Below are 14,186 nucleotides of genomic sequence, written 5' to 3'. Positions count from 1 at the left end.
TTTTATTTTAATATTGTATTGACCTCTATCAATACATTTAAAATGAAAACATTGACGACACCATATATTTCCCTTAAGGAGCTGCCTTTTTGTTGTTTATGCCTTGTTTTGCTAGGTTTTCCCTGGGACTTATTCTCACTTAGGCATTCCATTGCAGTGCATTAATGCACACACATTGAAGTGTGTTATGGCGTGTGCTAACGTTTTGCATTGGGGCAGCCCATTGTATATAAATTGCCTTCCAACGCACCACAGTGGATGACAAAAAAAATGTACATAACCCTTTTTATATGTATTGCGGTTCACTGTGATGTGTTGGGCCCTGCTGTACAATGCCTTGGAGTGCCATTCACAATTAATGGCACCGCAATGCACCACAAAAAGAGGATGTGCTTGGCCATGTGTTTTGTTAACATGTATTAACAAGCATTGCCACAATGCACACGTGTAAATGGGCCCTTATTGAAATTGAGGAAGAAATTTAGGGGCCAGACAGCAGGATACGGCTGAACAAAAAGCAATTATTTTGCCAACCTGTAAGAGATAGATAGATATAAATAGGTAAAGATGGATAGATAGATAGATAGATAGATAGATAGATAGATAGATAGATAGATACCATAGATACCATAGATAGATAGATACCATAGATAGATAGATACCATAGATAGATAGATACCATAGATAGATAGATACCATAGATAGATAGATACCATAGATAGATAGATAGATAGATAGATAGATAGATACCATAGATACGATAGATACCATAGATACGATAGATAGATAGATAGATACCATACATAGATAGATACCATACATAGATAGATACCATACATAGATAGATACCATACATAGATAGATACCATAGATAGATACCATAGATAGATAGATACCATAGATAGATAGATACCATAGATAGATAGATACCATAGATAGATAGATACCATAGATAGATAGATATAGATATAAATAGATATAGATAGATAGATAGATAGATAGATAGATAGATACCATAGATACAATAGATAGATAGATAGATAGATATAAATAGGGATAGATAGATAGATAGATAGATAGATAGATAGATAGATAGATAGATAGATAGACAGATAGATAGACAGACAGATAGATATGTTAGATAGATAGATAGATAGATAGATAGATAGATAGATAGATAGATATAAATAGGTATAGATAGATGAATATGTATGATAGATATGTATGATAGATAGATAGATAGATATAAATAGGGATAGATAGAGAGATAATAGATAGATAGATAGATAGATAGATAGATAGATAGAGGAACATTTTTCAGCTGCAAGCCAAACCGCATAACCCCTTCAGGTAATAGAGCAGAATGACCACTAGGGGCGCCAGTAGATTGTGCATACAAGGAAAATAGCTTTATCCTTTGCTTTGTTGTTTTGGTTTTGATGTCATGTAATGTCATTTATAATGTGCAATATACACTGTTTTTGCATAATTTACTTGAAAACTATTTTTGATGCGATTTTCATATTTTGACTTGCTTGCTGTTCCATATTTCAATAGCGTTTCATACACCAATGGGAAAAGTTTCCTCTATTGCTGTATTTGGGAGGGGTCATGATTGACATTCCTATTGAACAAGTTCAATTGGTCATATACAGAGTCTATTGTTGTCAATGACTTTAGTAGAAAGAGAATGAAGTAAGGTGTTGAGCGTTTGTGAAAAAGCTGTTTGCCCGGCTGTCTCGGATCTGGTGCGCTACATAGTTAGTCTGGCTGAAAAAAAGAAAAACGTCCAATCAGTTCAACCAAAAAAAAAAAGTTATAATCCTACACCCACAGTTGATCCAGAGGAAGGCAAAAAACCCAGCAAAGCATGATCCAATTTGCTCCAGCAGGGGAAAAAATTCCGTTTCTGATCCCCCGAGATGCAATCGGATATTCCCTGGATCAACTTTACCTATAAATGTTATATCCAGTTATATTCTGTGTATCTAGGAAAGAATCCAGGACTTTTATACAGCAATCCACTGAGCTGGCCAGAACCAACTCTTGATGTTCATTAAAGCATTTGGTATGCGTTGTGCTGCATTTACGTGCACATTTTTAAATGCCTTTTTTGCACAGGCTAAATCAGGGTCCAAGTACTAACATTTTTTTTATATATTTACTGCAGTGCATTGTGCTGCCTAAAACACCGCACGCCTGTATTTTTCCTCACTGCTCTATTGCGGTGTGCAGTGGATTGTAGAATGTCCTTGCGTTTTTAGTCTGCATAGAACAATGCAGCCCAATGCACCTGATGCTAGCAAGCCCATAAAATAACCGTTTCTGTTGTTGGCGTAAAGTTTCTTCCGTGCAATTAAGTCGTCCAACTCAGACGAGGCAAGCCCCCATATCTGCGGGTGTTGAGCCAGCTGAAATGACAGTGCTGTATGATGTGCTGGTGTCTAGAATTGTAATGAGAATCGGAGGCTACAGGCTAAATCTTATTAACATATGTATAACATACGCTGAGCATTGTGCTAATCCCCTGCTCTGTGATTATGGAAGCCCGGTCTCTATTCTTCCTTATGAATAATACCAAAGCCCGATCAGACACTGATACAATTCCCAGAGTGGGAGCTCGACACAGATAAAGTCGATGGAAACCCTAACTGAATACGTAGAGTGCTCTGTGCATCATAAACCATTGCTATTTTTTTTTTAAATACTGCTTTTCCGTATGCTGATCTCCTTCAACCCATTTGCAATCACTTCGTGTCTACATGCATACCAGTGATGGCTGCCTAGCATTTCTCAGGACGGGTTTCCTGATGGTGACAACAGTAGACCATGCCTGTGTAATGTGCATTGAAATGGCCGCTTGTGGTCTCCATCAGAAGCCTGTATGACAGCGCTGGACCACAGTTAGGAGACAGGAACAGAGAGTTGTCACTATGCCTGAACAAGGGCCATCATGGTAGGATCACCAGGGTTTTTTTTTTTATGTAAAAGATGAAGATTTAAATAGATTTAAAATTACTTTTTGAAATAAAATTTTTAATAATTGGGATTTTTGGATTGGGAACCTGGATATTAATGATTGGGTTTTATATCTATTTTAAGTAGTATATGTTTATACAAAGGTAAGATGATAACATGGTGGCAGAAACGATTCATAAAAAAGATGCATACTTCTCTCTCCTCCTGGTATCCAGCACTGAGAGATAACAATGTTCACTAAAAAGTTCAGTTACTGTGATGTGGATGATATCGCATCCAAGCGAGCGCTTTTAAAATGATCCGCTATTGGCGTTCACTTAAAGATCTCCTTCCTTTTCCATAGGCCATACATGAATGGTCATCCTATGATGTCCTATTAAACCTGCGCACATGCAGAATCATGCACTATAATACACATTTATTTATTTATTTATTACAGGTATTTATATAGTGCTGTCAATTTACGCAGCGCTTTACATATATATTGTACATTCACATCAGTCCCTAACCCTAAAGGGGTGTACAATCTAACGTCCCTAACTCACATTCATACATACACATACTAGGGACAATTTAGACAGGAGCCAATTAACCTACCAGCATGTTTTTGGTGTATGGGAGGAAACCGGAGTACCCGGAGGAAACCCACGCAGGCACAGGGAGAACTTGCAAACTCCAGGCAGGCAGGAGGTGCCGTAGCTGGGATATGAACCAACAACCCGAGTACTGCCAGGTGGAAGTGCTAACCATTTAGCCACGGTGCTGCCCGCATTGCGCATGTTTACCGTTTGTAGTGAATTTTTTTTCTTGGGTCCCTTGACACATGTTGGGTCAAAAAGCTGCATTTTTTAAGTTAAAATGCAATCCAGTTGTGGTGCCATTAAAAAGATTTTTTTTCCTGAAGGTTCCTTTCCATACTATGCATTTTACCTCATATATATGGCTGCCATCTGAATAGGTTTTGTAGTGTTAGTCCCCCATTGTTGCCGGCCACTTCCAGAATGCTCAGAGCAGATTATTGGTGTAATCCCTGCACTTAAGTATAATAATTGACAAAACCATAAAGATTCAACCAAATGACCAGAGTGAAAGCTACAGAAAAGGTTTTTCCTCTGTGTTTAGGATCGTCGTCTCCCAAACTGTGGGCCAAGGGCTGGACGTGGCCTTTATTCAGGGCCTTTATCCAGCCCTTGGGGTATTATTCTTCCAACTGACACCAGTAATAAGATGCCATGTGTTCCACTGAAACCAGTGATGGGGCACTATTCATTCCAATAAAACTAGCAATGGGGCACCATTACTCCCACTGACACCAATGATTGGGACTACTGCTTCCATTAAAACCAAGAATGGGGTACCATTCCTCCCACTGGCACCAATGATGTAGGACTGTTTCTTCCATAGATGGTTCACTATTCCTCCCAGCAATACCAGTGATGGGTTACTATTCCTCCCACTAATGCCAACGATGGGGCACTATTACTCCCACTGAGACCAACAATGGGGCACTAATATTGCAATTAAAACCAATAATGGCGCATTGTGTACTTCCACTGGCCACAGTATGACCCCTTAAAGCCTGAAGACCAGCAAACTGGCCCTTTGCTTAGAAAGTTTGGAGGCCCCTGATTTAGGAGACTGGGCATAAAACCTTGAAAATACAACTTTTTTGTATGTGCTACATTCCTGTAACAGTGATACCCACTGGGAGTAGGAAAAAAATCTCCACTCAAAGATACAACAGGCGTTTCTCTTCTGATGTAATAAAGCCAGAGAGCTCAGATCGAGAAACACATTAGTTGTATTTAGAAATTTCCTCCTCTCTATTCCTGTTTTAAAATGTAATCATGCTTTGCAGTAGATTTGGGTTCTGCTTTTAAATTAAATGCATTATTTAGCATCCCTGTGTAGCAGTGTGCACCAGAAGGTACCCCTTCATATCCAAAGAATGTTCAATTCCATCATATCTAGGGAACACCTATACCCGGGGTGTACCATGTACCGAAATATTGCAGTCTCTCTAAACCAGAGTTTGGGGGGCTCCCATAGCCAAGGCAAGCCAAGTGTTTGACCCACTATTGAACAGTGAAGTTGGCCATACGTGGCTTGAATTTTGGTTGATTCCTTTGAATCAATGGAAATTTGCGCTTTGGGTGGCCCTGCTGACATGACCCAGCTTGACAAACTTCGTACTAACTATAGAAGTAGCCAGGTGGAAAAAAGTAGGTCATCCAGTGCTTTCAACCACTGGTCCAAGAGGTAGTGGTAACAGGGCACTGGACTTTCAAAGGCTATCAACCTGTGGACAAATTCACTACTTGAGCCCAATTGGCCTGTATTCAATAGCTCACCACAAAGATGGGGATCCCCCAGGATAAGACATTCGCCCAAGTTGAGAAATCCAAGTGTAATAAGTCAAAGTGAGCGCCAAATGAATAATCCTTAGGAGTCCAAAGTCTATATTGATCAGCTGGTTTCAAAAAGCTGGGCAAAGGGCATCCAATGTGTTTTTGTGGCTCTTGAAACCCATTGATGTTCATTGCCCTGCTTGTTATAACCAGTTGAACAATATAGTGTTGGACTCCTAAGGATTTTTTTATTTGGTGCTCTCTTTAACCTATTACTCATTGATTTATTGATCCTGGTCGTATCTGATTTTCACATAACTAATCAAACCTGGTGACTGTACTACTTTTGAGTCCCTATTCATTTTATTAGGGCAGATCTATAGGCCCCTGAACCACATTGACTGTTGCCCTTTCCATTTTCATTTACTAAACCGTTAAATTGTTGTTGGACTTAGATCATTTGTTTGGCACTCTTTCTTGTGCAACTGCAACAACCAAATTCCACCATCCTCACACTTAAAGGTGGATGTGGAAATCTATAGTTTTCCCTTGTTCAACTTGTTGAGAAATCTTTGCATGTACAGCCAGTTTAATGCAAGCCTGTGTTTGATTTCCTAAAGATAGGTTCACTTTAAACCTTCCCTGGCTTTGCATGTCAGATGGCCATGGTGCCACATTCCCAGCTAATGACGTTCATTAAGGGCAGGCGAATTCCAACAGATGACGGTGGCAGATGTGACAAATCTTTGACAGGGGGCTCCTCCGCCTATCGGCGCTCGCTCGTAGGGGTTAATGCAAATGGAAAGAGCTGAACAAAGCCGAAGGTGGATTTCTCGAATGCTTATTAGCAAGCGCCAAACCACCTTGGGATCCTTGTCTCTCTCTCTCTTTTTTTTTTTTTTTTTTTTGGGCTTCCTTCCAAACTTGGCTGTATGAAAGGTGTCTAGTTAAAAAGCGTATACAGCAAATTAAATACATTATTGTGATAATGGGTTGACATGAAGTACAGGTCCATTAGACTTATGACAGTTATAGAAAAGCGGAGGCCTGCACCCTGTTCGGTCGTCGTCTTTGATATTCATTCAATCCAGCGCCAGGTCCGGGGATTCTCAGAATTAAGTGAAGGGTCATTATACTTTAAACACCGTGGAGAAGCCTAGATTGGCAATTAAGCAGCACTCTCTGACACTCGCCGATGCCACCCTGTGACCCCCTTTCGATTGAGATGTTGGAGCTTGGGGCCCTCAGCATGCTAAATTGGTGAAAGGCACTTCTCCTGACGAGGGCAACGCTGAAACCGTCTGCCTTCAAAGGGAAGCCACATCATGTTTTAACCATAAAGTGGGCGCATGCCAGGCGCATTCCCGGGCAGAAATAGATGAAATGTTACAAGAGCAAGAGGATAATGACAAATCCAATGCGATTCAAAGGCGCGTGGCTGCAGAACGGAGCGCATCCCACAGCTTGTGCATAAAATCAAGGACGGCGGATGACAGGCGCTTAATGGAAGCGTGTCAACAAGCGCACAAAATGAGGCCGCAGAAGGCGGAAGCCCCGGAGACTGGCAAGAACAAAAAAAAAAAAATTAGTTGTCCCAACTTAGTTAACTCTCATCATTATATTCTGGCTCGGAGCCATAGAGGCAGACAGGGACTCTAATGAGCTGCTTTCGGGGTGTTTACTGCCCGTCTACGGGATGCGAGACACCTTTGTGATGAGGAGCGCCATGCCTCTTATATCCATCTAGCCAAATTTCTTTTGTTTTGTTTTTTTCTCAGAGAGCCTGGGTTAAGTTTGCAAGAAAAAAAAATTATAAACATGAAAACACTGGAATTTTTATGCAGTCTTTTTTCTACTCTACTGTGCAATTTTCTTATTCTTTGTTTTTTGTGGGGGGTTTTTTTAGATCAAAAATCTTTTTAATAAGTGTTAAAGGAGTCGTCCTCCCTATATTGTGATTCTAGCTGGAGCCTAGTGGCCTGGGTTAGCCACTGATTTCATATTCGTATGACATGGATGCTCCACTGGTGAGATCTTCCTGTCAAAATTCCCAGCTCTGTTTCTCTAGGTTTTGGTTGTTCCTGGCCACGTTTGTGTGTCCCCGCTCCTTCTGTCATATTCTTTGTAATATGAAAGAAAGAAATATTCCAGCAGGGATGGTGGGAGACTTTAACACAAGTACAACGGGTGTGCAAAGGGATGATCAGAAGCCCTCATAATAGGCACAGCAGGTGTGTAGACCTCGGTTCTCAGAGCAGGGATGGTGGAAATGCCTCATAATGGAAATGGCAGGTGTATAGACCCAGGAACTCAGAGAAGGGATGGTTAGAACCTCTCTTAATGGGCACAGCAGGTGTGTAGACCTAGGAGCTCAGAGCAAGGATGGTTGGAACCCCTTATCATGGGCACAGCAGGTGTATAGACTCAGGAACGTAGAGCAGGGATGGTTGGAACCCCTTATAATGGGCACAGCAGGTGTATAGACTCATGAACTTAGAGCAGGGATGGTTGGAACCCCTTATAATGGGCACAGCAAGTGTATAGACTCAGGAACTTAGAGCAGGGATGGTTGGAACCCCTTATAATGGGCACAGCAAGTGTATAGACTCAGGAACTTAGAGCAGGGATGGTTAGAACATTTCATAATGGGCATGGCAGGAGTATAGACCAGGGATTTCAGAGCAGGGATGATCATAACCCCTCATAATGGGCAAAGCAGGTGTGAAGACCTAGGAACTCATTACAGGGATGGTGGGAATCCCTCATTATACATGGAAATGTTGTTTTCTGAATTTGCTCATTACCCACTCATTTGCTTCTGATTTAGTAGTGCTGTTGAGTGATTGTACTTTGCTATCTCTCCTCTCACTCAGTGGTAGACTACCAGTTAGAACTGACTTGACTGAAAGCAGTAAACTCTGCAAGTCTAGCTGAGCTTATCTGGGCAGTCTTTGGGTGTGGAGATATTCACGGTCCCTGAAACATGGATGACCTCTTAGGAGAGCAAGGTGTATATGAATTGTACGCATGAGAAACAAGTCAAAGTCCCATCAACATGATTTCTGCTGAAACGTGTGTGATGACTCAAAATGTGCACTATGTAAATATAAGCTACTTTCTGATGGAGCCCCAGATAGCAGTAAAAATCTGCCTATTACCCTTCCTTACTCTGTCAAAAACGAAAAAATGTTTGGAAATACACTTAAAGTAGTTCTAAAGTTAAAGATTTTTATGACACCCCCCCCCCCCCAAAAAAAAAGAAGAGAAAAGGAAAAACACTTACCTGAGCCCTACATCGATCCAGCACTGTGCCCATCTACAACTCTTCTCTCCCCCCTCCCTGTTCTCACTGGCTTCACTGAAAGCTGTGGGCACTATTGGTTTCTACTGCTGTCAGTAAAATCCTGTGAAGAAGGAGGGTGGGGTAGGGCTGCGCTGTACTGTGCGTGTCAATGGGTTGCACACAGCCTGGCTCAGGAGATCCCAGAAGAGGGGGTAAGATTGTAAGCTCCAAGGAGCAGGGCCCTCGAACCCCTTGTGTATTGTACTGTATTGTTAATGTACTGTCTCCCAATATAATGTACAGCGCTGAGCAAACTGTTGGCGCTATATAAATACTGTATAATAATAATAATAATGGGCTGCTCTCTGCAAATAATTAAAAAAAAATGACTTTACAACTACGTTATCAATTCCAGGTTCTATCCAAAGTAAACGGTTTTGTTTTAGTTATACTTTAAAGTGCTTTGTTTCAGTAGAGTGAGGTTTCCATCCTAACGTTGTTTGTAAAGGGTTGTCTAAGTCAGTGGTTCTCAACGTATTTGAAACAAGGGCCTGGTAAATTCTTCCAAAACCTTCCATGCTCCATTAGTAAAGTTTAAAGATTATACTCACACAATAAAAGTATAAGAATACAAATGCTGGGCAACACTAGGGAAGGTTGGGGGAATTGTGGAAGCTGAGGGCTCTCAGGGGGCCTGGGTGCACTGTAGGCCACTATGGAAGGTTGGGGACACTATGGGAGCTGGAAGGCACTGTGGAAGATTAAGGGATCTGCAGCTGGCTGGAGGCCCATGAGAGGGAAGGCCATGGCCAAGTGGTTGAGAATCACTGGTCTAGGTCACAAGACTGGCTGGACAGAATTACAGTTTTTTAATCACTCAAATGAGCAAAAGCTTTTGTGACATTACAGGTACGAAGGTCATATTTATTTTTAAAATGGTTTTTGGTGGCCTAATGAGGGTGATAACCTTACACTCATGGTCTCCAGAGATCCAAACCAGATGCAGGCTTGTTTATTCACAGCGATTTTAAGAACAGAATGAGATGTATATCACAGTGAAGCCAGAATTGTATCTTATTGGTCATGTTGGACATCCATAATATTGTCTAGTGATGGTGGTGGGGAGTACAATTTGTGTTTGAATTGTTTTACAGTAAATTGTAGAAATGTTTTTCCTCCCCTTTTCATTCATGTTTATTCTGACAATTTACACAGCTTTCTCTCCTCCAGATTCCCTCCACACATGGTGCCGCCCCACCACAGTTTACACACAACTGGAATCCCTCATCCCGCCATAGTGACCCCAACCGTCAAACAGGAATCTTCCCAGAGTGACGTGGGATCTCTGCACAGCTCGTGAGTCTTCTGTTTACCTTACGTGTCTCTAGATCTGCTCTGTAATTAAACTGGTCAGTACATAGAGTTCCTATAGCAGAAGACCTTTATCTATGTGTACACCCCCCAACTCTAGTGATAATGCCAAGCCAAGGTAGACTCCCTCCACAACAGTAAATGTTCCTCATCCGTACCAATTGCCCCTGCCTTTAGTTAAATTGTGTCAATGATATAGATGATTTTCGGATATAGGACATTGTAATTTGATAACCCTTGTCTGTAGTAAATGTTTTTGGTGCATTTGGGCTTTCCCCACTGGAAGCAAAGGTTTCTAATTTGTGCAGACAACTTATTTCCATAGTATTTTATTTTTAAAGCTACATGATCTCCACTGATAGCCAAAAAGGTCCTTGAACATGCATATCAATGTTCTTCCTGTGGTCTTCTTTCTTTGCGCAGGCTTCCTTGTAGACATCAACTCCTGCAGTAAATCTCTTACTTCTACATCAGATACCTCCTCTTTTAGTGAAGATGTGCCATTTACTTTCTTCCTGTAGAGATCTATTCTGCTCCATGTAGACATCAATACATGTAGTCTTACATCCATGTAGACATCCTCATCCCTTTATTTCATCTATATTCAGTCTATTCATTCTTGAACTCGTTTAGAAATCCTCTACCCAGCTTTGCATCCATGTAGATGTCCTCCATTCAGTCTTACATTCATGCAGACCTTCTGAATTTCCATCCTTTTCAGTTTTATCAGTTTTTATCTTTGGGTTCAACTGGGACATGTGACTTTTTTCAGTCTGACTTTTACACATTAATGTCCTTTTCCCAGTGTTCCATCCATGTGGATTTCTTTTACCTAGTCTTCTATCCATAAAAATGTAATCCATCCATGAAGTGACAAGCTCCAATGAACCCTGTATCCATGTACTTATATTTTCCACCGTATGTCATCCACATAGATGTCCTCTCGTTAGCCTTTCGTTCATTAAGATATCATGTGACTAGTCATCTGTCTATGTAGATGTCCCCCACCCAGCCATGAAGATATACTGTCTACAGTATATATATATCCTCACTCATGAAGATGTCCTTAACCCAGTTTTCCATCTAGGTAGACAATCCTTCGTTAGGTCTTCTGTCCATAGAGACATGCATCCATGCAGATGCCCTTTGCCCATTTCTCCATAAATGCACACATATTCTGACCGCCTCTTATCAGCATGGTCAACTTCTGCCTAGCTTGTCATCTGGATGTTCAGCATCAGTCTGTATTGCAAATGGCAATTTAACACAGATGTACTAAGCTCTTTGTGAAAGCCTACCTCATATTGTAAATCTTCTACACAAAGTAAGATTACTTGAGATCTCCTGAACCTGTAATAGTGGTTTCCCATCCATGATTCAGGACATATTTGGGGTTATTTACTAAAATTGGAGCGTGCAAATTCTGGTGCAGTTCTGCACAGAAACCAATCAGCTTCCAGGTTTTATTGCCAAAGTTTAAATGAACAAGCTGAAGTTAGAAGCTGATTGGCTTCCATGCACAGCTCCACCAGATTCTTAGCGCTCCAGCTTTAGTAAATCTCCATCATTTTGTCTAGTTAAAGTTTTCTGTTTATGTGCTATCCTAAGCCTTCTGTAAAAATAAAATGGTCCTCAAGTAACCCTCTGTGGAATTACTAATGTTATGTCATTTTACAGAAAACATCAGGATTCCAAAAAGGAAGAAGAAAAGAAAAAACCTCACATAAAGAAACCTCTTAATGCATTTATGTTGTATATGAAGGAAATGCGAGCAAAGGTTGTAGCCGAATGTACATTAAAAGAAAGCGCAGCCATTAACCAGATCCTCGGCCGAAGGGTAAGTGTAGGAAGAACTCAACAAAGCACTAAACCATTAACAACAGCAAAGCTCCCACTTTTTTCACTGTAAAATTATTTGTTTGGTAAAACATTGTCACATAGCCATTTTTAGGGAAGAATGAAGAGCAGGAGCACCACACCAAGAAGTTAGAGCCCAAAGCTTGTTTATTTCACTTAAAATGGAAACACAGGACATGTAGATACAGCCAACACATTTTGGGGTCACATAACTGCCCTCTTCATTGGAGTTTTTATTGCACGTAGAATGGCAAATAAATGGACTCAAGAGAGTATTAAAGATTATGTTGTTAGAAATTCAATCGTATACTTATCACCAACCAGCAACCGTAATGTACATTTGAAAGGCCAGTTGTGGTCCCCATTGGAAGCCCATAAGACAGGGTGACAACACGGGAGCACAATTAGGAAACAGGGCCAGGGCATTATCATCCTTTAACCACTTGCCGCCCGCCTGCTGTTTATAAATGGCAGGGCGGTGGCACTCCAGGGGCGGGTTGCCGTTCATAAACGGCCCCCGCCATTTCTAGCTGTGCATGCTCCCTGGGAACGTGCAGCACCGCGATCCGGTGCCCGCTGTGTCCTCTGGACACAGTGAAACACCGATCATCGGACGGGACCTCTGTACGAGGTCCCGATCATGTGATCACTGATTGGCCAATCAGTGATCACATGCAAAGTAGTAAGCAAGATGTCACTTTTGACATCACTGCTTACTACGTGTGAAATCTGTGAATGATCACAGAGGTCACATGGTACAAGGCTATTCACAACAGCCTTGTACCATGTGACAAGGTGTGACCAATCACAGCTCACACAGTAGTTCTCAATGGCTGCAAGAATGCAGACAGAGAGAAAGAGAAATGATTGCTTTTACATCCTATATGGGTGTAAAAGCAATCACTGTAAAAAAAAAAAAATCATCACCCCCCACAAGTAGTACAGTGTCACCATGGTGACACTGTACTGCTAGGGTGACAGTATGTAAAAAAACCCCCCATAAATAATAATATAAAAAAATAAAATAAAAATGTAACAAAAATGTTTAAAAATTATAATTTTTGGTTATAAACTAAGCTGGCTTATTTTTTTATACTAAAAATATAACGGAATACATTTTGGCCAAGATTTATGATGAAAGATTATTTATTTGCAATATTTTATAAGAAAAACACTTTTTTTCAAAATTTTTGGACTTTTTCATTTACATAGCAAAAAAAATAAAAATAAATACCACCAAAATAAAGCTTTATCTGTCTCAAAAAAATGGTAAGAAATTCATATGTGTACAGTATTGCATGACCGCGCAATTGTCATTCAAAGTGTGATAGCGCTGAAAGCTGAAAATTGCCCTGGACAGGAAGGTGGTAAAAGTGTCCGGACAGGAAGTGGTTAAAAGGAAGCGTCCAAAAGGGATCTTGATGGCAGGATCACCAGGTATTATTTAAATAAAAGCTACAAATTTGAATACATTGAAGCTTACCTTTAAAAAGTTGCTATTGGTTTCAATGAAATTTTAAGTACCTACTATAAGGTTATTGGTGGGGATGGTAGGGTCTTCAGATGGTTTCTGAGGCCTGTATTGAGTTAGATGTGCTTTTCACTGTACTCATAAAGCATTTTTTTTAATTTGTTGCTAATAGATTCTCGCCTGGAGCTATGGTAATATACATTGCCGATGTTTACTCAGAACTCCCCTCTCTTTCTCTCCATGCAGTGGCACGCGTTATCGAGAGAAGAACAGGCAAAATACTACGAGCTGGCGAGGAAGGAACGGCAGCTGCACATGCAGCTCTACCCAGGCTGGTCCGCACGGGATAACTATGTACGTGGCTATGTAGGTGATATTTTTCCCCCCTTGTAGAGTAACATGTCATGTTATTTTCCTTTGGAGCGAACAAAACACTACATGGTATGTATTGAGACACGGGCAGGCGAGCAATCATTCACCGCAGCCCCAAAATACTATCTCATTAATTCTACTTCAGTTCTCTAGTAATTTAGATTGCACTGTAAGTAAATGACCGGGGGTCATTTGATAGTAGATTTCAAAAATTAAAAAAAAAAAAACCTGTTAACAAGATTTTAGACAATAAAAGTAATTATTGCTTTGCTGAAACATCTCAGCAGCCTCCAGCTGCCATATGTGTCTTGTATATATATTTATGTTGGTGTGCGGTGTAAAGTAGAGTAATCTGAGCTTTTGCTGAAGGCGAATTATTCCACTTTACAACGTCTTGTGACATTGTTATAAAGCCTCATCTGTTCACTAAATCTGTATACAAAAATGTGAGGAGTGTAGGTTTTGCCCAAGCGAGTCAATCAGATCTTTTTCTCATATTACCAAG

General features: G+C 40.7%; 1 protein-coding gene across 13 annotated transcripts in view; it reads left to right on the top strand.

Annotated features, from left to right (window-relative positions):
* TCF7L2 (transcription factor 7 like 2) overlaps nucleotides 1-14,186 on the top strand; it is a 312,837-nt gene that overhangs the window by 277,778 nt on the left and 20,873 nt on the right. For 4 of the 13 annotated variants that reach the window (XM_089653068.1, XM_089653072.1, XM_089653066.1 and 1 more), the window contains 3 exons: nucleotides 9,826-9,966; nucleotides 11,659-11,818; nucleotides 13,556-13,675. In XM_089653068.1, coding sequence (XP_089509194.1) covers nucleotides 9,826-9,966; nucleotides 11,659-11,818; nucleotides 13,556-13,675 — 421 coding nt within the window. The remainder of the gene's footprint in view (nucleotides 1-9,825; nucleotides 9,967-11,658; nucleotides 11,819-13,555; nucleotides 13,676-14,186) is intronic. The other 9 variants (XM_089653077.1, XM_089653070.1, XM_089653078.1 and 6 more) reach the window with 3 other exon arrangements.

The sequence above is a fragment of the Staurois parvus genome, unplaced genomic scaffold, assembly GCF_062004578.1.
Source record: "Staurois parvus isolate SC_StPar_1 unplaced genomic scaffold, SC_StPar_1.0 ptg000697l, whole genome shotgun sequence".
NCBI lineage: Eukaryota > Metazoa > Chordata > Amphibia > Anura > Ranidae > Staurois > Staurois parvus.
Note: the sequence above shows the minus strand (reverse complement) of the source record. Positions and strands in the feature narration are given on the sequence as shown.